The 23,314-nt window shown below is 41.3% G+C and overlaps 1 protein-coding gene across 1 annotated transcript; it reads right to left on the bottom strand.

Moving 5' to 3' along the window:
• Positions 1 to 31: 31 nt before the first annotated feature.
• On the bottom strand, positions 32 to 22,985 carry LOC125394559 (solute carrier family 60 member 1-like). The gene is made up of 4 exons (XM_048425461.3): positions 22,694 to 22,985; positions 11,420 to 11,588; positions 9,505 to 9,621; positions 32 to 5,853 (listed from the first exon to the last, which is right to left on the bottom strand). Exons 1-4 carry the CDS (start codon positions 22,850 to 22,852, stop codon positions 4,829 to 4,831), a joined length of 1,470 nt encoding a protein of 489 aa, XP_048281418.3. The 5' UTR covers positions 22,853 to 22,985; the 3' UTR covers positions 32 to 4,828.
• Between the last annotated feature and the right edge of the window lie 329 nt (positions 22,986 to 23,314).

Here is a 23,314-nt window from a genome sequence, read left to right as displayed (position 1 = left end):
ATATTGAAACCACTGATTTTATACCAGATGATACAGAATTGACTTTTTTATTTATTCAGTTACAAGATATAATCAGGAATAGGAATCATTCCATATACATAACACACATCTGATCCCATACAGGTCTGCCAGGTCCTGTAGCACAAGGTAATGCAGAAATCGATCAATTATTGATTGGAAATGTGCTGAAGGCCTCAGAATTTCATAAAAATATTATGTCAATAGCAAAGGTTTAAAGAAAGAGTTTTACCAAGTAGCAACTAGCCAAGGAAATTATAAGGAAGTGTTCTGCTTGCTCTTTATAAAACCAAACACCACTATCCACAGGAAGTAACTCAAAGAGTACTCAAAGCTACAAAATCTGTCAGATGGATGTGTTCCATTTTGTAGAATTTGGAAAACTAAAATATGCACATCACAAATGGATACCTATTTAAGTTTTCAATAGGCAACTGCTTTGAGTTCGGAAAAGACTGATTCAGTAATCACACATTTGCTAGAAGTTATGGCCATCATGGGTATACTTGCACAAATAAAGGCAGACAATGGTCCAGCTTATGTCTCTAAGAAAATGAAACAGTTTTTTAGCTTTTTACAATATAAAGCATATTACAAGTATACCACACAATCCTATAGTGTAGGCAATTATAGAAAAATCAAATCAAACTCTAAATGATATGCTAAATAAACAGAAAGGGATGACAAATACCCCCAGAAATAGATTGCATAATGCTTTATTAAGTTTGAAATTTCTAAATGCTAATGAGAAAGGAACAACAGCTGTGGAGAGACATTGGAGAGTAAGAAAAAACTGCAGAATTAAACCAACCACTATTCTTTAAAGATTTACTGACCTCAGAATGGAAAACAGGACATGTGTTACATTGGGGAAGGGATTTTTCTTTTGTTTCCACAGGAGAAGAAAATCTATGAACACCATCATAATTATATAAAGATTCGATTTGGACAAGAGATAACTCTTAATTAGAAGAGATGATAGCTCATTAAGCACCATGGCTGTTTGATCTAAACTAACCTGTAAGACTAGCAACTGCTTTTCATTTGATATATTTATCTTGCCAAAAGAGAATCTTCCCAAAATTAGGGTTGGGGAAGGGTTTTGTTTCTGTCTTTTCAGCTAAGGTATCCAGATAAAGAATGTGAAGACCACTGGACAGATGAGACTTCTAAAGAAAAAGGACAAATCATCCAGAAGAAAATGTCCCAAGGAAAAGAGTAAATTTCACAAATTTTCCCAAACGTTTTGTTTCTACTATTCTCTACAGACAAATAATACAAATGATCTTTCTGTAGTCCCAGTCCAATTAAAGACTAAGAGTTCTTATTAAAGTAAAATCCAAAATCTCTGTCTCATATCAGAAGAACCAGCTTATATGGGACAGAATTTGGAAAACTAAAATATGTATACCACACAATTGATACCTATTTAAGTTTTCAATAGGCAACTGCTGAAGGCAGAACCCACATTTGACAAGCTTCAAAGTGGCCCAAAACTGCTACTATCTAGGACAAAGATATTTTGAATGAAAATGGCCCCCATAGGCTCACATATTTGAATGCTTGTTCCCCAGGTGGTGGAACTTTTGGGAAATAATTAGAATGTTTCGTGGTTGGAATGAAAAGAGCCCCCATAGGATCACAGAGAGTGACATCATTAGGATGTGTGGCCATGGTGGAGGAATATATCACTGTGGGTGGGCTTTGTGGTTCTAAAATCTCAAGCCCAACCCAGTGTCATTCTGTCTTCTTGTTGCCTGATGATCCCGATGTAGAACTCTCGGCCGCTTCTCTAACACCATGTCTGCCTTTGTGCTGCCATGCTTCCTGGAGGAGAGTGGACTAAACCTCTAAGCTATAAGCCATCCCCAATTAAACGCTTTCCCTTATATGCATTGCTCTGGTTATGCTATCTCTTCAGGGTAACAGAACTCTAACCAAGACACAGGGGGTGGACTTGTTGGAGGAGGTACGTTGCTGGGGTAGTTTTTAACATTTCAAAGCCCATTCCATTTCCCAGTTAGCTCTCTCTCTCCCTCCCTCCCCCTTCCCTCTCCCCCTCTCCACCCCACCCCTCATTGTGAGTTTTGTCTCAACATGTAAACTCCTATAGTAGCTCTGCACCTGCCTGGTGCCATGCTTCTTACCATGCTGGTTTTGGATTCTAATCTTCTGGAACCATAAACCCCAATTAAACGCTTTCTTATATTCGTTGCTTTGGTCATGGAGCTCATGGGAGGAGAAAAGTAACCGAGACAACTTTTCTCAACAGGACAGCTTGAGCAGAAGCAACAAGCTATGCCAAAGCCCTTTCCCTACTCTGACCAAGGGTGCAGTGGAAGACTGACCGGCTTATACCAGCAGTTTGTCTACCTGTCTACTCGGGATGTCCAAAGTGAATAACATGAGCCAATGTATAGCGGGTTTCTGAGATTAAGGACAGTTGTTGAGGAAGGAGCTGTCCTGAGGCTTGAATGTAAAGAGTAGAACATTTGCTTTGTGTGCACAAGGCTCTGGGTTTGATCCTGAGCCCCCAAAAGAGTTGCACTTTACTTAAAAACCAAAACCACTTTTCATCAAAACTTCAGGTTTATAGATATGAGATAAACGTAAACAAGCATTTTGCAGTGTAGAAAGACAATATTGGGCAACATGAATCTTGGGAACATCTGTCAATGTTTACTGTGCTTATGATATAATTACCACTCCAAACTATGAAAAATCGAATTTAGAAATAATAATGCCCAGACCCAATCCTTCATCAATTCCAGTCGTTTTTCCAAGGATGGCCCACACCGGTTTTGCCACATGCATGCAAAATGGACTTTTTCGTCCTTGACTTCAAGATATAAAGCCATCTTCTCATCTTTTCTTTGGTTTCCTAGGTTCTTTATCAGGAAGAGGAGCCTCAAATGACAAAGCCTGTAGATTGACACTGGGGGCTAGGGAGGGGAGACGGCACAGTGGTTAAAAAAGCTTATTGCCCAAGTGTGAAGACCAGAGTTTGCACTCAATACACATAAATGCCAGAGAGGTATAGCGTTTCACCTGTAATGCCAGCACTCTGAGGAGAGACAAAGATCCCTAGGACACAGTGACTGGCCAGGTAGGAAGCTCAGAGAGCTTTGGGTCAGCTCAAGCACCTTGCCTTAGTGGCAAAGGTGAAGAGCAACCAACTCTGGATGTCAACCTCCAGTCTCCTCAAACACCTGCACACACGAGAGCATGCAGACGCATGTGCATGTACCATGCACGTGAATACATGCGAAAAAGATGAGGATAAATTTGCCAAATGCTTAGAGTGCTTATGGAGTAACTACTACTCAGAACTAGTGTAAATCAAATCCGGAAATAATAAACTAGAGACCCAACCCCTGAAATAGGTCAAGGGCTTGAGAAGACTTTGTCTAGCCTCCATGTCTCCAACTCTTATGAAACCCAGTGATCTGTACAACAAATATATGCCAAAGAAATAGAAACCATTATGCTGAACTAGGTGTCTTCATAATCCTTAAAACAATAAACTACGATGTCTTATTGAATCTAATCATGAGATTCAATGTCATTTCATATATGTAAATGGAGAGAATTGATTAATCTTGCCACAATGTTGAACAATCATTTATTATAAGAAATGCCACAATTTTAAAGTAGTTAGACTTGATGAAATACAGCTTTAAAAATTCACACTTTACTGAAAATTAGAGCTAACATATAAAGTATTAGATGTGTAGCACATTCTTAAGTCTATTTGTGATTTGTGTTTCACTTCTTTTTTGGAATGAAGAATGGGCTGGCAATTACATTAAGTTCTCAGAGACATCTAAAAGGAACTGCGGAAGTCATGGATTTTAGTTTGGAAATCCTTGTATTTTCTCTTCTAGAATCATGGGTTGGGGAGATGACTTCTATGAGAGCAACGTTAGGGATCTCAGGAGACCTGCCTCCCAGGTCTCCTGAACTATGTGTTCTCTTCAAGGGAAAAAACACCAATCAGGTGAATCATTAAGATCCTTGCTCCAGCCTGTAGACAAAGTAAGCAATGAATAGAAACTCCTCCCATTGCCTAGGACACTGTGGCATGAAATTACTCCCTAGCTTCTCAGGTAGAATGAGAAAACCGGTTATCTGTTCAGCAAACACAACCCACTCCGTGGCTTCTCCACATTGGGGAGCTTCTTAAATTCTCAGATGTCTTGGAACTAAGACAGGAAGATTGTGAATCTGAGACCAGACTGGGCTACACAGAAATACCCTGTCTCAAAAGAATGAAACACAAATAGACGTCTTCTATGAACTCTTTGAAAGGTTGGGTTTATAACATAATAGTTTCCCGCTAAACCTGAGGCCCGGAACGAGATCACTTGGGAGTTTATGGGAGACCCTGAGAATTAATCCTTTCACAATGTCACCACTGGCTATAAATGAACCCAGCTTGGGTTCCCTGAAATACGCTGAATGTTTAGATCTTGGCTCTGACAGGCTCCTTAGGAGTCACTCGGTGAGGCCACTCAGTCACCAGCCCATTTTCTCCCTTAGTCCCTCTGTCCTGGTGATTCTCAACTGAATCATCCCTGTTATCTGGGGAGGATGCAGGCTGTAGAACATTCCAGGAGAGTACTCAGAGACCTCAGCTATGGGTTATATAAAAACATTTCTATTCTATTTCTTTCAAAGGAGGCCTCATTCTTCATGTCAACCCCTTCTAAATTCATTGCACACCTCTCCCCTTTCCTTCTTCATTTAGCTTCCTTGTTTATCTCAGAGCTACAAAGCAAAGTCTTCTGGTCCCCGCTCGTGCTTTTCCCATTTAATTGCATTTTTCTTCATCTTTGCATTTTCTTCCTTGTTCCCCAGAGCTAGAAGGTAAAAATGTCTGGTCCTCACCGTTGACGGTTTCCTTCTGCTTCTGAGGTAAGGTGGCTAATTTATACATCCCAGGAATTAAAACAATCATGAGTACTGCTGACCCCAGACAAGTGTACAGAATTATTGGTAGATCTGGGTAGAGTCCTTGAAGAGTTCCAGACAGTGCAGGAGTAGCCATTAGCCCCATGGCAGCACCGACCAGAATAAATGCCGTAGATCTCCCACTGAGGCTGGTGTACTGCTCAATCCAGGAAATGCCGCTGGGAAATGTGGCTGCCATCGAGGCTCCATACACAGAAGTCGCGATCCAGAGACAGAGGGGGCTCTTGTCAAAAAGCACCAGAAACAAAGATGAGACAAGGCTGCCAACGTTGCACAACACAAGCATGGTTCCAGGCTGTAACAATGTTGCAAAGAAGATGGCCAGGCCCCTGCAGGCCGCAAAGGTCCCCCAGAAGATGGAGTTCAAACCGGCTGCTTCGCTTTCTTTCATGCCAACATAGGTGGTGGCGAAGGAGAATAGGAAAGAGCCGTAGGTCACCTCGGCTCCAACGTAAAAAAAGAAGAAGATGAAGAGGAGACAGAGCAGAGCCCAGTGGTATTTAGCTCTTCGAGCTCCCTGATCAGATGCCGTGGATTTTTTCTGTTTTGAGTTTTTCTTAAAGAATGGAGCAAGCAGAAAGACAGAAACTACTAAGCCATAGGTGCCGATGGAAGCATACGTCCACAGCAGATTCTTGTCCTCAGGTACCGCAAGCAGAGAGTAAGAGGTACCTGCAGAGGATCGGTTCAAGGCTGAACGGTCAAAGTTGGGCTCTGTGTAGTTCTGAGCGGACGCTGTTGTACCCCAGGCCAATTTAGCCAGCAGGGGTGACAGGAAGGCACCCAAGGCAAAACTGAAGTGCAAGGCCTGCATGTGTGGGGCTCCTTTGTCCCCCCAAAGGTTCAAGATGAGAACATTGCCACCTGCCAACGAAAGAAGTGGTTTAAGTTAGACGTGGCAATTTTGCTAATATGTGTGTTAGTGAACAAACTCCACTAAAGGTGTGTGTCTGTATTATGCAGCACGAGCATGGGAAATATTCTAAGACAATGAAGATTGCACTCTGTGACGCAGGCTCTCTGCACACATGGTTTCATACCTACCCATGGACTACGCATGGAAATCTACTGTCTGATCAGCTACTACCTCTTAGAGCCATGAACATTAGCAGAGGTTTTTATAAAATATGCTGGCACTTTACTGGAAAATTTCATTCGATACACCTCTCTCTCTCTCTCTCTCTCTCTCTCTCTCTATCTCTATATATTAACATTATATATAATATTATATATATTATATACATATGTATAAATGTACGCATACAGTTCAGACACAGCATCAACCTTTTTTTGTACTTGCAATAGTAAATATTTTATTTATTTATGCATAAAACAGGTGCAAAATACTGATTTAGAATCTTGAATTCACCATATGTCCTGGTGTGCCTACTACAGGAAATAATACATATTTCGGATTTTGCCCTTAGTGTTGTCAGAGGACCTACCGGATGAGAAGTTTAAAGCATCAAGTCCATGCATCTCTTTTTAAAAATCCAAACATTTATAATCAAACAAAGCCTAAAGAATAAAATATTTTCCATATCTGTAAGATAACATTAGACAGAGAAGGAAAGACTAGAAGGATGGAATATGGGAGGAAAAATATCACATATGTGCTGCGGGAGCTCCTTCCACTCCTTCAGCCAATAGCCTTTAAGATACCAGCCCACTTCGTATGACAGCTCATCCACAATGGTGACAACTATACAGGTGGTAAGGAAAGCCATCTAGGGTTGGGGCAGGGTTCTGCTCTTATCTTTGCAGGAAAATACACATCATCAAAACATCCAGACCCTGGATGTTTGAATGCTGACAGAAGAAAAAATAACTATCCACTAAGGAACACCTAGAAAACAGAATATTGTTTATGAATCCAGGTATGGATTACACTTACATTTACACACATGCATATAATATATAATAATAATATATTCAGCTGGTTTTGGAGTTGGACAATGGCTCTGTACTTCTCTAAATCCAAGCGTGTTGTTAAAGGAACAGTCAGAGTTTCTGTCTCATATCGGGAGCCATCTGGTATGGGACAGAAGAAAGACTTTAGGAAAAATTTTTACTTTTTCCATGCCTTTTTTGTCTATATTATATTCTTCATTGAATGTATATATTAATGATGTATAAGTTTTTCATGATGAACAATAGATTTTCCTACAGATCCTTTTCCTTCAGTAATCTTTGAAGTTTTCGGGAAGAAGATGGGTCCCACAGCAACAACTCCACCTAGTTGAGATGACATCATGATGTAGACAGTGCTACTATAAGACCAATTCTCTTTTGGGGGAGGGTACCAGCTTCTGAAATGATGCACCTTCTCATGACAATGGGAAGCAATTCTAGAAGACGACACCCCATCCCAAAAATGTTTATCCATAGGGTTAGGAACACTGTTTAGGGGTTGTTGATTATTACTTGTAATAGATAGAGGGTTGGGGTGAAAACTATGTTTGCTAAAAAAAGGAGGGGGATAGTAATAGTGGTTAATAGAGTGAATACTTGTGAGCTATTATTCACAGATAATTTACATTGGTATAGTTTTTGTATATTGATACAAGTTCAAATTATATTTGTTACTTTTGTTTATATTATTTGTACACCTATACAAAGTTATTTTGTCAGATTGAATATATGTATGTTATTATCTCTGTTTAGGACCTTTTGTATATTGATACAACTTTTAGGATATATTTTCATATTGCATTATATATTACTCCTACCTCTGATCAAGATTCTTATATATTGTTTACATTTTGAGGTCATTGTCCTCAGTTGTTGCACATTTGTTTACAGGTTATTTAATATTCTGACATGAAGTTTTAGTCTTTAAGTTATACAGGTATTAATTATTATAGGCCAATAGTTGCTTATGCTTGCTGTACATACAGTTAGATCAATTAGATTCTTTAGATACATAGAGATTGTATTCTGTCTATATAGGTAATCTTCAACCACTTCAAGGATCTGTGGAACAAGGCATTTAAATAACTTAGGGTTTTGTTGACATGAGACATGATTGTTTCTGACAGCACCAATCTATTCCCAAGAGAATGTTGAGCCCCAAAGACACTCCACTTGGAGCTTGTTTTCTTCTTGGCAAAACTAGCCTTTCGGCAAGGAATTGACAATGCCTTAACCACAGGAAATGGATAATCAGGACTATCAAATCTTGCCAAGACAGGATAAGATGGTTTTGAAAAATTTCCTGACACTGAAAATGGTCTGTCAATTACGGTAGGCCATAGCCAAAGTAGGTTGCTTCAACATTGCAAAATGAGACTTTGGGTGATTGCTCAGGTAGCTAATTGTCTCTGTCATATATTTCTTGCTTTGGAAGCTACTTGATTGTACTTCCTGCCTGCTCAAGTAATATTATCTCCATTCTCAGGCTTTCAATGGGGTTGAAGATTAGATAGTCATAGTTACCGTCCTCTTATGATCTAGCCAAGCCATTTCCAACACAAGATTTAGACTCCTTAGGATAGAATGTTTACTAAAATATTTAGCATATGTTCCTTGCTTAATATTGTTTATGCTGATTGTAATTCTAATCTTATACTTGATATTTGTTCCTAGTTTATAGTGTTTTGTTTTGGGTTTGGAACTTTCTTACTTAAACAAAAGGGGAAGGTTCTGTGGGAGCTCCTTCCACTCCTTTAGCCAATAGCCTTTAAGATACCAGCCCACTTGGGTGTGGTCTCTTTCACTTTAAAAAGCAGCAGTAACCCTGTTCTTTCTCTCTCTTGCTTCCAGTTCTGCTTCCAGCTACTAGACTCTGTTCCTGGTCATGTAGTGGGCTGTTGTCTAGGACAGTGATCTGTAAGTTTTTCTCCTTAAACAAATAACCCTTTTATTAATTATAATTCTAAACTAGTGTGGGATTGTTTTGTAACTTACATCTACACATATGCCATTTAGTAGATTTGTGTGTGTTGCATATGAGTGTGTAGGCATGCACACAATTGTGTGCACATCCAGAGGCCAAAGGAAGATGTCCAGGGTCTTCTGTCATGCCCTGTTTTATGGTCATTAGACAATGTCTCTAACTGATCCCAGAGCTTGCCATTGCAACAAGGCTGGACAGCAAGTGATGCCTTGGATCTGTCTACTGAGCTATCCTACCTGCCCCCACAGCTGTAGGTTTTTAAAGACACCATGCATATGCAGAAGCTTTACTATAAAGGGAAGTTTTGAGAAAGCAAAAGGCAAAAAACAAATGCAAAGAAAGTGGTACAAAGCACAGGCTCTTGGCTGCCCTCTTCAGATGCTGATAGCAACAGGACATAGGACAAAAATCTCTAGGGCCATTCACAGTCAGATAGAGAATTGCTGCCCTACTTTTCAAGAAGAGCAGTTGCTAACAGGCTGGTTCTGAGTTGATGACTACAGATCAATAGCTCTTTTTCATTTCAAGCCCATCACAAGGAAGAATTTAATACCTCCTGCTCCACCTTTCCCTAGCAGTAGTGTTTCAGTCCCAGATAAGACATCGAGTGATTCACTAACCTGTATCCAGAATGCCAAATGAGATGCTAGTGACAGACATTATGGTAGTCAGTAAGACAGCTGTCTTACAAAATGGAATCAGGTAAAAGCCAGCCGAGGTGAACAGGTTTGACAGCCCTGGGAAGACAAGGTTGAAAGAAAGGCAGCTGTGAAAAGCAGTATTTGTGAGTCAGGAGTCACTCCAACATAATAACTCCACCAGATACAAATGGGATCAAATTTAGAAAACCTTGTGTGGGTGAACATTGCACCTTCTACAAGTAGCCATGCCTTTTAAATCTTGTATAATCTTTATGGATTATAAAATATAAAAGGTTTAAAAATTAATGTAATTAATTAAAAATTAATGTAATTCTGTCTTCGCTAGAATCAAGCTACAAAACACACAATTAAGCCAAGTTTCATAGCAAAAGAGGTAAAAGCTATTTATTTAAATGTTTTACACTTAAGAACCAAAGGAGGGCTGCAATATGGCTTTGTGCTGCCAAGCCTGACGTCCCGAGTTAGAGCCCAGGACCCCACATGTGGAAGGAGAAAACTGAGTCCCAAGAGTTGTCCTCTGACTCCACAGGAGAGCTCTGGAACACACACAGTAGATAATTAAATGCACTTTTATGATTAAAGCATAACTGAAATAGAGGGGAGTAGTTAGAAAGCTAGCTCAGACGACGAGCATGCGCCACGCTTGTGTGAGGACCAGAGTTCTGATCCCCAGCCTGGTGGAAGCTGGGTGGTGGCAGCACACGCCTTTAGCACTTGGGAGGCAGAGGCAGGAGGATCACTGAGTTTGAGGCCTGTTTGGTCTGCAGAGTGAGTTCCAGAATAGCCAGGGCTACCAAAGAAACCGTGCTGGAGGAGACAAGAGGCTGGTGGGGTGAGACATGTTGGGATCTTGTAATCCTAGAGTTTAGGAGGCTCCCCAGAGCAAGCAAATCAGTGAGCTGTGAGTTCAGCGAGAGAACCTGCTTTCATGAAGAAACTGGAGAGTCATCAAGGAAGACACCTGGCCTCCAAATTCATTCACACACACCTGAACATACACGAGCCCACACATATGTGAAACACACACACACACAGGCAAAACAAACAAAACAAAAATCCAAGAACCAAAAGGAATGTTTGCATATAGAATAACAAAAAGCCAAGAGGAGGATGAGTTACTAGGAAACTTTACATAAATTAGTTTGTGAACTTGGGAGGAAAACACAAGGCATGCAGTTCTGGGCTGGGACTAAGCTCAGTGGTAGAGACCTGTATAACAGGTCCACAAACAAAAACTTACATCTATATAGTGAGTTATATGTATTCTTCAGTACACTTTGGAATAAAAGGAATCTCTTATTTGTTCACCAGGAATAATAGATTGTTCCTTCAGATGCAGAAGTATTTTGCCTTACTTTCTTTAGAGGTCGATTTATTCAAAGCAGGTATGGTAAAGACTTTCCCATCTGCTTTCAGATGTGGGCGAGCATCCTTAGCTCGTTTCTGACATTGGATAGTAGAGACAAAAAAATGCAGCTTGCGTTAGTTCATCAACCTTCCCTGCCCTTTTGGGTCCAATCCAGGTTCCAAGAACCGTTTCTTACCTCTGCGGCCCTGGGAACCCAGCTGAGCCTCCAACAGGCACAACATGGGGACGCTGTGTGTGTCTGGAAAGGAGCCTGATTTGGGGCCTAGGCTGGCAAGACTTGAGAATGTCAACACTCCCACCCACAGGGTTAGTCAAGTTTCCAAAGCGCTCCTTAACGAATCCCTGTCACTGCCATCGGGACAATAGCCTCTGGCAATCCAGTTGGGAACAGCAAAACACAGTATACTTCAATTGTCAAGATCCCCAGGCTGATGCCTTCATATTTAGAGACTCACTGCACACTCACTGCCAGAAACAATGAAATGAAAATCACTGTTAGCTTACCCAAAAGTAAGAAATGATTCATGCAGTCGAAAAGCACCCCACCGACCACAGAGCCACACAAGTAGCCGAGGGCCCGGCCAATGAATATTTCCGAAAGGCTGCTGATGTTCCGGTTCACATTTCGTGCCAGGTCTGGAAATGTGGGTCCTAGCACAGCAGCGCTCACCCCCTACAATTTACAAAGACAAACGGTTTTACTTATAAACAAAGTAATATCCATCTAATTATGTCCACTGCAGATAAACTAGTGACGAGCGGTGACAAGGCAGAGATTGACTGTAAGGCCCCGAGAAAGAGAGGAATACTCAATAATACTAAAGTTACCACAAACCGTGGGCTCCTGTTGCTTTTCTTTGTTTCAAACCTCTCAGTTTTTCAAAAGTCCTTTAAATCTGTGCCTTTTTAAAAACAATTTCCTGTTTGACAATACATTAAAAGGCTACTGTGTTTTAAACACTAATCTAGAGCTAGGGAGACAACTGTGTGGTAGACCATTTGCCTAGCAAGCACAAGTCCAAGTTTAAAGTCTAGCACTAGAAATTAATGATTATTTATTTTTAATTTTTAATTTCTTTAGTGTGTGTGCATCCACACCTGTGTGTGCCATGGTGTTCATGTCTAGATAAAGAGACCACTTGTGCAAGTCAGTTCTTTCTTTCTACCATGTGGCTTTTGGGAATCAAGCCAGGCTTGGTGGCATACATCTGAACTGCTGAGCTGTTTTGCCAGTTATAATATTTCATAAGGTGTACCATTCATTTTATTTTCAAAATAATTTTTTAGCATAGTATTTGCAAGTGCATTGGAAGCTCTAATGAGAGGATTTACATACCAGAATTTTAGTTATCAGATTGTTCTAATTTTTATATTATTAAAACAACTACTCCTGGTGCATATGGAGTTCTACACAAACACACAACACACGAGATAAATCACCTTGTGTAGATCTATACTTTGTCTAGGACATCCTCAGCCATCAGAGCTGCAGCATATCTTCCTTTCCCACACTAATCTCTAGGGTTGTCTACTTCCATTGACTCCAGGAGCTGCCCAACCTATGAACGCTCCTCTGCTCAAATAAGATCTTTTAAAATATTTATTTTATGTGTATGTGTGGGCACGTGAGTATGTGTACATGCGCTACATGTATGCTGGAGCCAGAAAAGGGTGTGGGACATTCCGGAACTGGAGTTACAGGTAGTTGAGAGTCAGCTGATATGGAAGCAGGGAAGAGAACCCAGGCCTTTGCAAGAACAGCAGGTACTCATAGCTGCTGAATCAAATCTCCAGTCCCTCAAATAAAAATTGACGAAATTAAAAGGTTTGGCATCAGATGTGTGGTGGAAAAGAGACGTCCAGTGACGGCATCAGCATCAAATGATCATACCAAATCTGTAGACAAATGGAAGAGACAGCCCGCGGTGACCTCTGCTGCTGTGCTGAGGTCATTGAACGCAAAAAAACTCTGGTTGCCGAGGTCACCGCAGGCTGTCTCTTCAATTTGTCTACAGATTTGTGTAGAGTCCTCTGTGTTGCGACATGGGACCACTGACGGGAGAGCGCTTTTGCAATGGGTTCCTCCAGGCTAAGGTATCTGGGAGACTTGCTGTTTTCTGTTCCCCGTTTGCACAGAGGACTGTGATCTGTGAGTCTACCCCTAAATAAATAACCCTTTATCATACTAAATTGTGAGCTAGTGTGGAATTTTTTTTTTTCATCCATCTACATCTGGAGCCTCACGTGGATCTAAACTTCACACCTACTGGGTGGACCAGTCTACAAGGTCCAAAAGGTCCACAGCCCATGTCTCCCACCCCTGCCCGCTTGACTTGCTTTCACCAATTAAGTGGTTTTTTTGTTAACTCCCCGCCACTTGGAAATTTCCAAGTTCATGAACATCCTCCCCCAACTGCCGCATTCCCTGCCAGGCAGCGACTTGCACAGCTTCCAGTTTGTGCTCCCTGTTCCTGAATTGTGGGCTCCTTGCTCCACATACAGAATTGACTTAATTGCCTTTAATTTGTCAAGCAAAGCATATTTGTCAGTATTTAACCAACACCAAGGTGGAAAATCAAAGCAGCGCAGGTCTGTTTGTGGCTGCACCAGTGGCACTGCTGCTGGCTGCAACTCTGTAACAACACCTGCTGGACAATAAAAACTATTACACCGAAAACAATTTACTGGACCTCATTACACAAGTAAATATTTTATCAATTAATAAATTAATAAACTTGAAAGTTTATATAATAGAGGACAATATTACCATAGAAAATTTTAGTAACCTTTTTGCTGATACTGTGGATTGTGTTCTGTAAGACTTATATGGTTATTGTGATACACCCATTTATTGGATATTGGAACTCAGTTTTTTTCTTCATATCTTAAGAAAATGGTTTGATAACAGAGTCAATAATGAGGCACTTTTAGAAATGACTCAGTCTTTACAGAATAATAATGAACAGCTAGCTAACAGGATTAATACCATCAAAAAATCAAAAGTTACCTGAAAAAGTAAATACTATTGAAAAGGATAACATTAATTTGACAGACAAAATTCAATCCATGTCAAACTGTACTGGGAAATTATCTGAAAGAATTCATACTGTTGAATTTGACAATCAAAATCTGTTATAAAGTTATGATCAGTTAGCAGATAGATTATCTCTCCAGGAAAGCAACCTGCACACTATCCAAATAATGTACAAGGATAAAATGTTATCTTTAAAGAAAAAAACTTTAGACCTTGGAATCACATGTGCAGAATGAGGACCAGAAGGTATGTGTCTCAATAAAATCATTAGAAATATATACAGGCCAAAAGATTCAGGCTTTACAAAAGACAGTAGTAAAAAGATTCGAAATGATTGGGGAAATTATTGGAGATGATGAGAAGGGAAAGAAGGTACAAGGACAGGATTTAACATTGCCAATACCTGTCAGAGATGACTTACCCAGATTTTTAGCTTCCTACCCTGTAATCTACTCTGAAAAAGCATCAAGTTCTAAATGCCCAAAGGATCCAAAGACTAGATAGATACCTAAGGGAATGGATGATCTAAAAGAAATTAAGCAAGCAGTAGTAACATATGGCTTGCATTCTGCCACTTATGCTGACCCACAGGCTCAAGCTCTTTACAATGAACAAATCTTTTCCCTGTGCCACAAAGCAGTCTTAAATGCTTGGGACAGGATTCACGAACTAGAAAAACAAATTGAATTATATACCATGGTTAAACAGGGCTAGAGAGAACACTTTTAGTGACTTTTCAAGAACATTAACTAAGGCTATACAAATAAGAGTAAGAGACCCAGATGCTAGGCGAGTACTTATCAAATCTCTGACTTTTGAAAATGCCAACCTAGAATATAAAAAGATACTTGGGCCTTTAAAGATTAGATCAGCACCAATGGATGAATGGATCCTGCATACAATGACTCTCCAATAACTGGAGCCTGTACAGTCTATACTGATGCAAATAAATCAGGAAAGGCAGGTTACAAATCAGAAGATTTAAGTAAGGTGGAACAAAGCCCTTATAATTCTGTCCAAAAGGCAGAATTCTATGCTATTCTCATGGTACTAGTGGTGCTCAAGGTTAGGGACATCATTTAGGGGTTGGTTATAATTGGTATAGTATTAGGGGTTGGAGGAAAATTATGTAGGCTCAGGGATCTCTTTGGTAAAATTTCGGGAAATTAGATAATAGGTTAGGGATAATAGATTAGTGTGAGCTTATTCACACTAATAATAATAGTGAGTAATAGAGTAAACACTTGTGATCTATTATTTATAGGCAATTTACATTGGTATAGATTCTAGTATATTGATACAAACTTAAATTATATATTGAATATGTTCCTATTTTCATCTACAATATTTGTACACCTAGGCAAATTTATTTTGTCATATTGTATGCATACATGCTTCTACCTCTGCTTAAGACATTTTCTATGTGGATACAATTTTAGGATATGTTTATCATATTGCAATATACATTTCTGCCTCTGATCAAGTATAATTTGCTTACATTTTGAGGTCATTGTCCTCATTTGTTGCACAGTTGTTTATTGTATAATATTCTAATATGAAATCTTAGCTTTAAGTTATACAGGTATTAAGAATTATAGGTCAATAGTCATCCATGTTTGTCATACTTATAGTTAGATAGACTAATCAGGTTCTTTAGATACAGAGGTTGTATTCTGCATAGATAGGTAATCTTCAACCACTTCAAACAGCTGTAGAACATGGCATTTAAATAACTTAGGGCTCTGTTGACGTGAGACACAACTGCTCCTAGCAGCACTGATTTATTCCCGAGAGAATATTGAGCAATGGAAACACTCCACTTGGAGCTTGTTTTCTTCTTGGCCCAACTGGCCTTTGGGAGAGGAATTGCTCATGCATTGACTACTGACAAAATGCACCATGTCCAGATAGGACAAGCAGGATACAAGAAAAAAGACTGTCAAATCTTGCCACCACAGGGTAAGACGGTTTTAAAAATTTACCTGCCTCTGAAAATGGTCTGTCAGTTACTCTAGGCCTTAGCAAACTTCATTGCTCCAATGTTGCAAATGAGACTTTGGTTGATTGCCCAGGTAGCCAGTTGTCTCTGTCATCTACTGCACATTTTGGAAGTTGATTGATTGTACTTCCTGCTTACTCAAGTAATAGTATTTCTCTTCTCTGGTCTTTGATGGGGTTGAAGACTAGATAGTTGTAGTTACTTTCCTCTCATGACTTGGCCAAGTTATTTATAATACAAGACTTAAACGCCTTAGGATAAAATAATTATTGGAACATTCATCAGATGTTTCTTGCTTGATATTGTTTATGCTGGTTGCAATTATAATTTTTATACTTGATATTTGTTCTTATTGTATATAATTTCGTATTAGACTTAGAGCTCTCATTTAAACAAAAGGGGAGGTGCTGTAAGAAGTCCTACAGTAGCCTTTAAGTTACCCTCCTGCTTGGGCGTGACTTCTTATACTATAAATGCCGATGTAAAGTGCATGTTCGCTCTCTCTCTTCCGGCTGCTGGATTTGATTTCTGTTCCCCATTTGTGCAGAGGACTGTGATCTGTGAGTCTACCCCTAAATAAATAACCCTTTATCATACTCAATTATGAGGTAGTGTGGAATTTGATTTTAGTGTCCATCTCCAGAGACTGATTTCTTAAACACTTGCTTCTTATCATCACTAAGTTAAGGGCACTGACCCTGTGTACATTTGGGGGCTGGGCAGGAGTAAGTTAACGTTATTAGGAAACCTTTGAACTAGAGTGGCTAGAATGGAGATGTCTTCACTTAGATGAAATTGCTCACTTGAGAAAAGAGTCCAGTGCCTTAAAATCAGTGCAATGCATTCTTTAATGTGTTCACTGAGGTGCATAGGAGGGGTGGCAATCCGTGGAGTGATCACCAGTGTTTGCTGCTCCCTCAGAAGGGGTGGCATGGGGTGGCCTGGGAGCATCCTGGAGACACCATGGGTGGTGCGGAGATAGTGTGTTGTCTCTGTCTGGCCTGCTGCTGTCAGAGAGGCTTGCCACCAGGGGAGCCAAACCGAAAGAGATTGGGGATACAGTACCTCGTGCTTGGGAACCCCCACACCCACAGTTTGCTCAGGCTCACAAGGAGGAGAATGTTGGGACCAAAACAGGGCATCCTCCTCTTGGGTCAGCACTGAGGGATCCTCTGAGATCCTCAGACTGTCAGGGTCACAACTTCCCTTCTTTCTAAGTATAATACTGAGACTTAAACAAATAGTAGTAAAATAAAATTTAAATGAGTTAATGACCCCTTCTATGAGCTCCCTTGCAAAAGGAAAAAAAAATCTTAAATGTCTTCTTATATATCTATTTTTCTTTTTGCTTTTGATCTTGCTCTCTTCAAAGAGACTTTTTCTGTCTCTAAATACTGAGGCAGGTGTGTTGACTATGGTCCTAGCACCCCTGAGCCTCTGGTAGACAGAGAGGGGGTTTATGTGAATAGAGTAGTCTTAAAAAAAGATGAATCAATCCATGTCTTTCCAGACTTACATGTCTTGCATAGTGTTTGGTTTATAGGATGCTTCTAGCTTAATTTTGAAAGGCCTGGGCATCTAGAAGCAGCAATCCACACATTTCCCAGTCTGCATTTTGTTCCCCTGACATTCCTAGTAACTTGATTCCTACTTTACACTAGAGATTAAGGTAAATAAATATTAAATTATAAGAAGTGAAGGAATCTAAAACTATCAGAAATAAAGAAGTAAGAATCCCAGTATGTAGTTATCCATGGGTGATGAGTGCGCTTTTGGCACAGACTGCATATATAAAAGAAGACTTTTCATTTTAGTAATGAGGATGAGGTCAATTGTAAAATGAGAAGAGGAAAAGAGCAGGATAAATCTGAATAGATGAGGACGTTACAGATGGGGTTGGGGTGCAGTTCCGTTGGTACAGTACCTTCCAGGGTGCAGGGAGCCCTGGGTTTGATGCCCAGTAGAAGTTGAGTGTGATGGTACAAACCTGTAATTTCAATCCTAGAGAGATAGAGGCAAGAGGATCAGAAGTTCAAGGTCTCCTTGGGTAGATATTGAATTCAAAACAAGTCTGGGGTTTGAGAGACCCTATCTAAAGACAACCCCAACAAAGACCACACCACAAACCTAAAACATTGCAGAAGGTGAGAAGTCTTATTCTAGATGAACTTTGTGAAATAAACTTTATGTGTGAGCAAGCTTACTGAAATGAAAAGGAAATTATTCATAAGTTTTTCTTAAAAACGAACATCACAATCTAAATACAATGTAAAACTAAAATTTTGTCCTTCTTGTTAAAAAAAATACAACAATAAATAAAAACCAAGGTCTGGAGAGACACCTCAGTGTGCAAGAGTTCTTCTCGCTCTCCAGTAGGGCAAGGCTTCTGTTCCCAGCATCCTCATATGGGGCTCACAACCACCTGTCACTACTGCTCCAGAGGATCTCATGCTGCCCTCCTGACACCTGCACACACGTGGCATACACACACAGACACACACTCACACACACATACACATAAAAATGTTAAAATATGTCTAAACCAAACCAAGTAAAACACACACAGCTTTGTGCTGGTGAGATGGCTCAGTGGGTAATGGTGTTTGCCACCAATTCTGTCACCTGAATTCAAGCCCCAGAACTCAGGGTAGAAGGAGAGAATTGATGCCTGCAAGCTGTTCCTCCACACAGGTCCTGTGCACACAACAGTCCCTACACATGAATGCATGTGCACGTACACACACACACACACACACACACACACACACACACACACCTATTCTATTTTTACAATATTGTACAGGATACTGCAAACGAATTTTCTTTGCCATTTGGAGTAATTATTATAGGATGTGAAAATCCTGGGTTTTACCGATTAATTTTCTGTGCTCTGTGATGTCTTTATTAGGTTTTGACTGACTTAAGATCACACCATTAACTCCAGCTCTCTAGAGGCTGGGTCAGAGGACCAGAGTGTCCAGGACAACCTAGTACTACACAGTGAGACCTCATCTCAAAATAAAAACAGTGTCATCCTATGTATTTGCCTTTGAAGTAGTATATCACATAGGTAAATTAAAGATTGTGCTTGGCTTGAATTAATCTTATTTTGATCAGATGTTGAAAATCTTCACTGTTTCTTTTCTTTTTTTCTTTCTTTTTTTTTGACTAATTTCTCCAAATCAAGTGAAATAAATCTTTTTCTAGATATTTAATTAATTTAGCAACTTTCTAGATGGGTCCTTGGAATATCTCCAAAGGGTGTATCTTTTTATAAAAAATAAGAATTAAACTCCTATCTATTAGTTTATTTGATGCATTAAAGTATATGAGAAATATGATAAAATAACAAATGCAAGATGTATACAAGTGATACATTCAAGTACATGAGAACTGTGATGATATAATAAGAAATTCAAAATTAACGAGTTGTGTACAGATGGGTGCATTGTTAGTAATGTGTTTCGGAAATTGTGTGAAATTCTTAGAAATCTAGTGGGCATACGCATAACACTAGCAGTCACAATTCAAAGTGTTACTTTGTTAATCTGAAGCAGGGCTCACCTGTCCCAGGGCTGCATTGATCTCCGTACACAGCCTAGGATAATCTTGAGGCTCTGATTCCACTGCCCTCTACCTCCTGAGTGCAGATCTGCTTACAGGCATTTGTGGTAGGGATAAACCTCAGGCCTTCATGGCCGCAAGCACTCCACCACCTGTGCTGCCACCCAGCCTCTGTTACCTTTATGTGTTATATGCAAGAGCCAGGCCTAACAACCCTTGCCATAGTCCTAGCTAATCAGGAGGCTGGGGCAAGAAAATCAACTGAGCCCAGGAGTTCTGGTCATCAAGGACAGCCTAACAACACCCATCTCATAAATTTTGTTTGCAACAGATATAACAAACTTTTCTTGCCAAATGCATTACTATTACACGGAACCCTCAAAGAAGCTCTAACCATGGCCATCTTAAGTCTTGTCACTTGCAGTTAATTGTTTAGTATGAGAGGACAGTCGCGGAAAGGACTGCCAAGGTCCATTGGCCTGGTAGGAATGCTCAGCTTCTAATGAAGAAACCAGTGGCTGATAAACATCAAGCTGATGTTTAACTTAGGGCCAACCAAAAAGAATTAAGTACCGAGGAAATGACTTGGCATATTTTCGTGCTAAGTTAGTCTGTGGTGAAATTGCAAGCTTTGCAATTTGAAGGAACACAGGGGATTTGGCCCAAGTCCATTTACCTATCAGAATCTCTTTAGTATGCAGTACTAAAACCTGAACTTGAGAGTTCACAAATCCATTGCTAAGCATGGGCCCAGGGAGAGCTTGGATGGTTGCCTGGTGCTGGCTGAGTCCTCAAAGCAGCTAGTATTAAATGCTCTATACTCTAAGATACATGGCAGAAAAAAAAATGATCGGTACTGTAACAAAACATTGGTGGATGTGCATTTTCCCTGGACAGGGCTTCTAACCAGCGTTTGCCTTTGCATCCCACCTTTAGCTAACCCGATAAAGTCCCAAGTCTGTACTGACATCAGCGGGATGAGCCCGACACTCACAGCCACCAGAAGTGCTCATTTTCTCATGTTCAGAGGCTGTTCCGTACAGAAAGGTTGCTACAGTTAAATTAGAAGCTGTGTTGTCCTAGCAGGGGTCCTGGAGAAATCCCAGACCACAGTGGTACCTCTTTCATCACACAAGCTGTACAAGAGCTAAGTGAGGAACCACAGACACAAAGGCAGTGAGCCCAATTCCTGGGTCACCTGGATGGCCTCAGTCCCAAGCTCTTCCAAGTGATGGCAACCGGACCCACTCCCATTGGAGAGCATAGACGGAGCCCTGTGGGTCATCACTGCAAGACCTCCTCCCTAATGAAGACCCGGGAGCCACCTATTCACGTAAAATGTGACATGATCCAAAGGCAAAGCTTCCATGCATTAATACAAAGTGTATTTTCACTAAGACCGTCTTACAAGCAGACAAAGGCCTTAGATTTCTACACACACACACACACACACACACACACACACACACACACACACACCTACTGCTGACATTGCTCTCCTTTCCAGCTCCTTGCAGGAAAGCACAGGGAAATGCTGTCGTCTTTGGATAAGCTCCGACCTAAAGAGGATGCCCTAGTTTCTTAGTCCTGTCCACCTGTTAACTATCCTAACGCCCTTCCTTACCTGCCGGGATGCTGTGAGTCATAGATGTTTCTATGCACTCAGCCTTTGAACTGCAGTTAAAAGCATGAAAAAGGCATAGAGAGTTACCTGATTAATCTGGTATTGTCCATTATGAATTAGATAACTGGACCAAACTGACCATGACCATGGTCACAGAAAGTGCTGCTGGTACCCAAGACCTCATCCCATTTCAAACTGAGCTGCTGACCCACAAGGAAAGTGGGATTGTTAAAACAGCCGACAGCTGCCTTTGTGTGCAGGAGTCTGTAACCTCAGAACTCCAACAATGGAAGCCTGACTGAAAGAATATTCTTAGACACGCAGGTGACTAGCCAAGTGCTGAGTCCATTACAGCTGCACACTGCCCAAAATGTCCAAAGAAGTCAGGTGAGTTGTCCACAATTGTGTTATTTCCGTACACTTCTGGTCTACAGACACTGCCTGCCCATATTCCAGAGTGGAGTTTCTCAGCCTTCACTGACACAGGCCCTGGCCAGTTCCTGAATCATTTCTTTGTGCAAAGAAGCTTAAAATCAACACGGGTGACCTTTGCTTTTCAATAGGAGCAGTAAACAGACAAGTTAGCAGCTGGCTGTCAGAGGAAATCCTTGGCCCTTTAAGAAAATGTTTCTAATTCACCTATATTTAGAGAATCGCTGATTCTCATTGCACCGTGTCTGATCCAAGGCAAGGTGTGCCCCTTCCCCAGGCAGAAGCCACCCAAGACTCAGGGCCAGGGGGCACAGGTGCTCAGCAAGCAGTGAGTTCAAGGGTCACAGCAGTGGCTCTCTAGAGCGCTACGTTTCCAGAAAGATTTACAGAAGACCTGGCCCAGGGAGGGGATGCCCCTGCATCTACAGTGATTACTTCTCGGATCTTTCACGCCTGCCATCAAAACCCAATTCTGATTCCATCTCTGAGATGCGCAGTTAGCAGACATGACTCTGCAGACGACTCACTTTCAACTCTCTGAGGCCACAATTACCGGGGACAAAGAGAGGTCATCAGCGGAGAAGGAGCTTTTTGCTTTACACATTGCTCTGAGAAAAACTCAAGGATCTGAAGGCTCAAGTTACATCGGATTATGGTAGAGAGTGAGGCAGCTTCTGGCTTCAGCACCTACCTAACTCTGCGACCTGACAAAAGTCTCTTCCCTTGTGGGGCTTATTTTTTCAGCTGCAAAATTAAATTGTTAGCTGGATGTGGTCAGGGCACAGGGAAGAACTCTCAGGAAGGAAGGCTCGTTGCTGTGTAATCATCTGGGGTGGGAGAGCCATTAGCACACACCAGCAGAACCCCCTCCCCCAACATACACACACCTTGTACAGAAACCAAGTAAGATTTGCTGCAGTTGCAAAACCCTAGGACTATCAATTTCACATTTGATTAGAAATGTACCCATTTTCCTGACGATGAAACCACCACCCAGGCTGTGTAAATAATGCTGCACACAGGCCACACATATGTGCAGGTGATCTAAAGCCCGTCTCCCTAGAAGGGCAGGTCCCCTGCAGGAGGCTTGCACCCAGCCTTGAGGGGCTCAGTCTCAGCTCTCACCATCCCCAGGAAGGCAGCGTTCAGGACCACAGTGGTGAACCAGCGGAGCACTCTTCCCCCTTGGACACTGGACACCGCCCGGAGCCCATTCTTCCCTAGGGTCTCAGCCTGGAGGAGGCGCTGTCCAACAGCCTTGGGCTGGGACCCACGGGACTCCATTTCCAATCCCAGATTGGCAGTTCCAAACAAGGGTTTTTTGCTGTGACCCAGCTCTTTAACAGGGTCCCGGGAGCTCTGAGCCCCTGTTCCTTGGGACCAGGAGATTCCTCCAAGAGCCTCCTCCCACCAAGGACAGTCCTGAGTCAGGGCCTTGGGAAGTTACACTTTGAACAGTGCACGTGGTGAGAGCAGGGGAAACTCAGGTTCATCTGACAAAGCTTCTAAGAAGAACATTTGGCGGACAGGCATCTCTCAGCAATCACCAGACCAGCTTTTTGGGGGAAAGGAAATGTGGTTTCCTGGAAGACCACATGTTCTCATGGCTTCATTCGGTATCCCTCTCACATAAGTGCATACCGGCCTCCAGAGAACGTATGCATTGGCCTCCGGAGGCAGACAAAAGTGGAATCACAGTCTCAGGGGAACCCAGTCAAGTGGTCTTGGGAACTAGAGAGATGGCTC

Source organism: Myodes glareolus, chromosome 1, assembly GCF_982192425.1.
Source record: "Myodes glareolus chromosome 1, mMyoGla1.1, whole genome shotgun sequence".
NCBI lineage: Eukaryota > Metazoa > Chordata > Mammalia > Rodentia > Cricetidae > Myodes > Myodes glareolus.
This window is presented reverse-complemented; position numbering and strand designations above follow the sequence as displayed.

Bases quoted from the DNA above. Each gene is read 5' to 3' on its own strand.
- LOC125394559 (XM_048425461.3), bottom strand. From the start codon at position 22,852: ATGGAGTCCCGTGGGTCCCAGCCCAAGGCTGTTGGACAGCGCCTCCTC. The intron at 11,589-22,693 runs GTGAGAGCTGAG...TGTAAATTGTAG, and splicing joins ACGCTGCCTTCCTGGGGATG to GGGGTGAGCGCTGCTGTGCT. The intron at 5,854-9,504 runs GTTAGTGAATCA...TTTCGTTGGCAG, and splicing joins ATTTGGCATTCTGGATACAG to GTGGCAATGTTCTCATCTTG.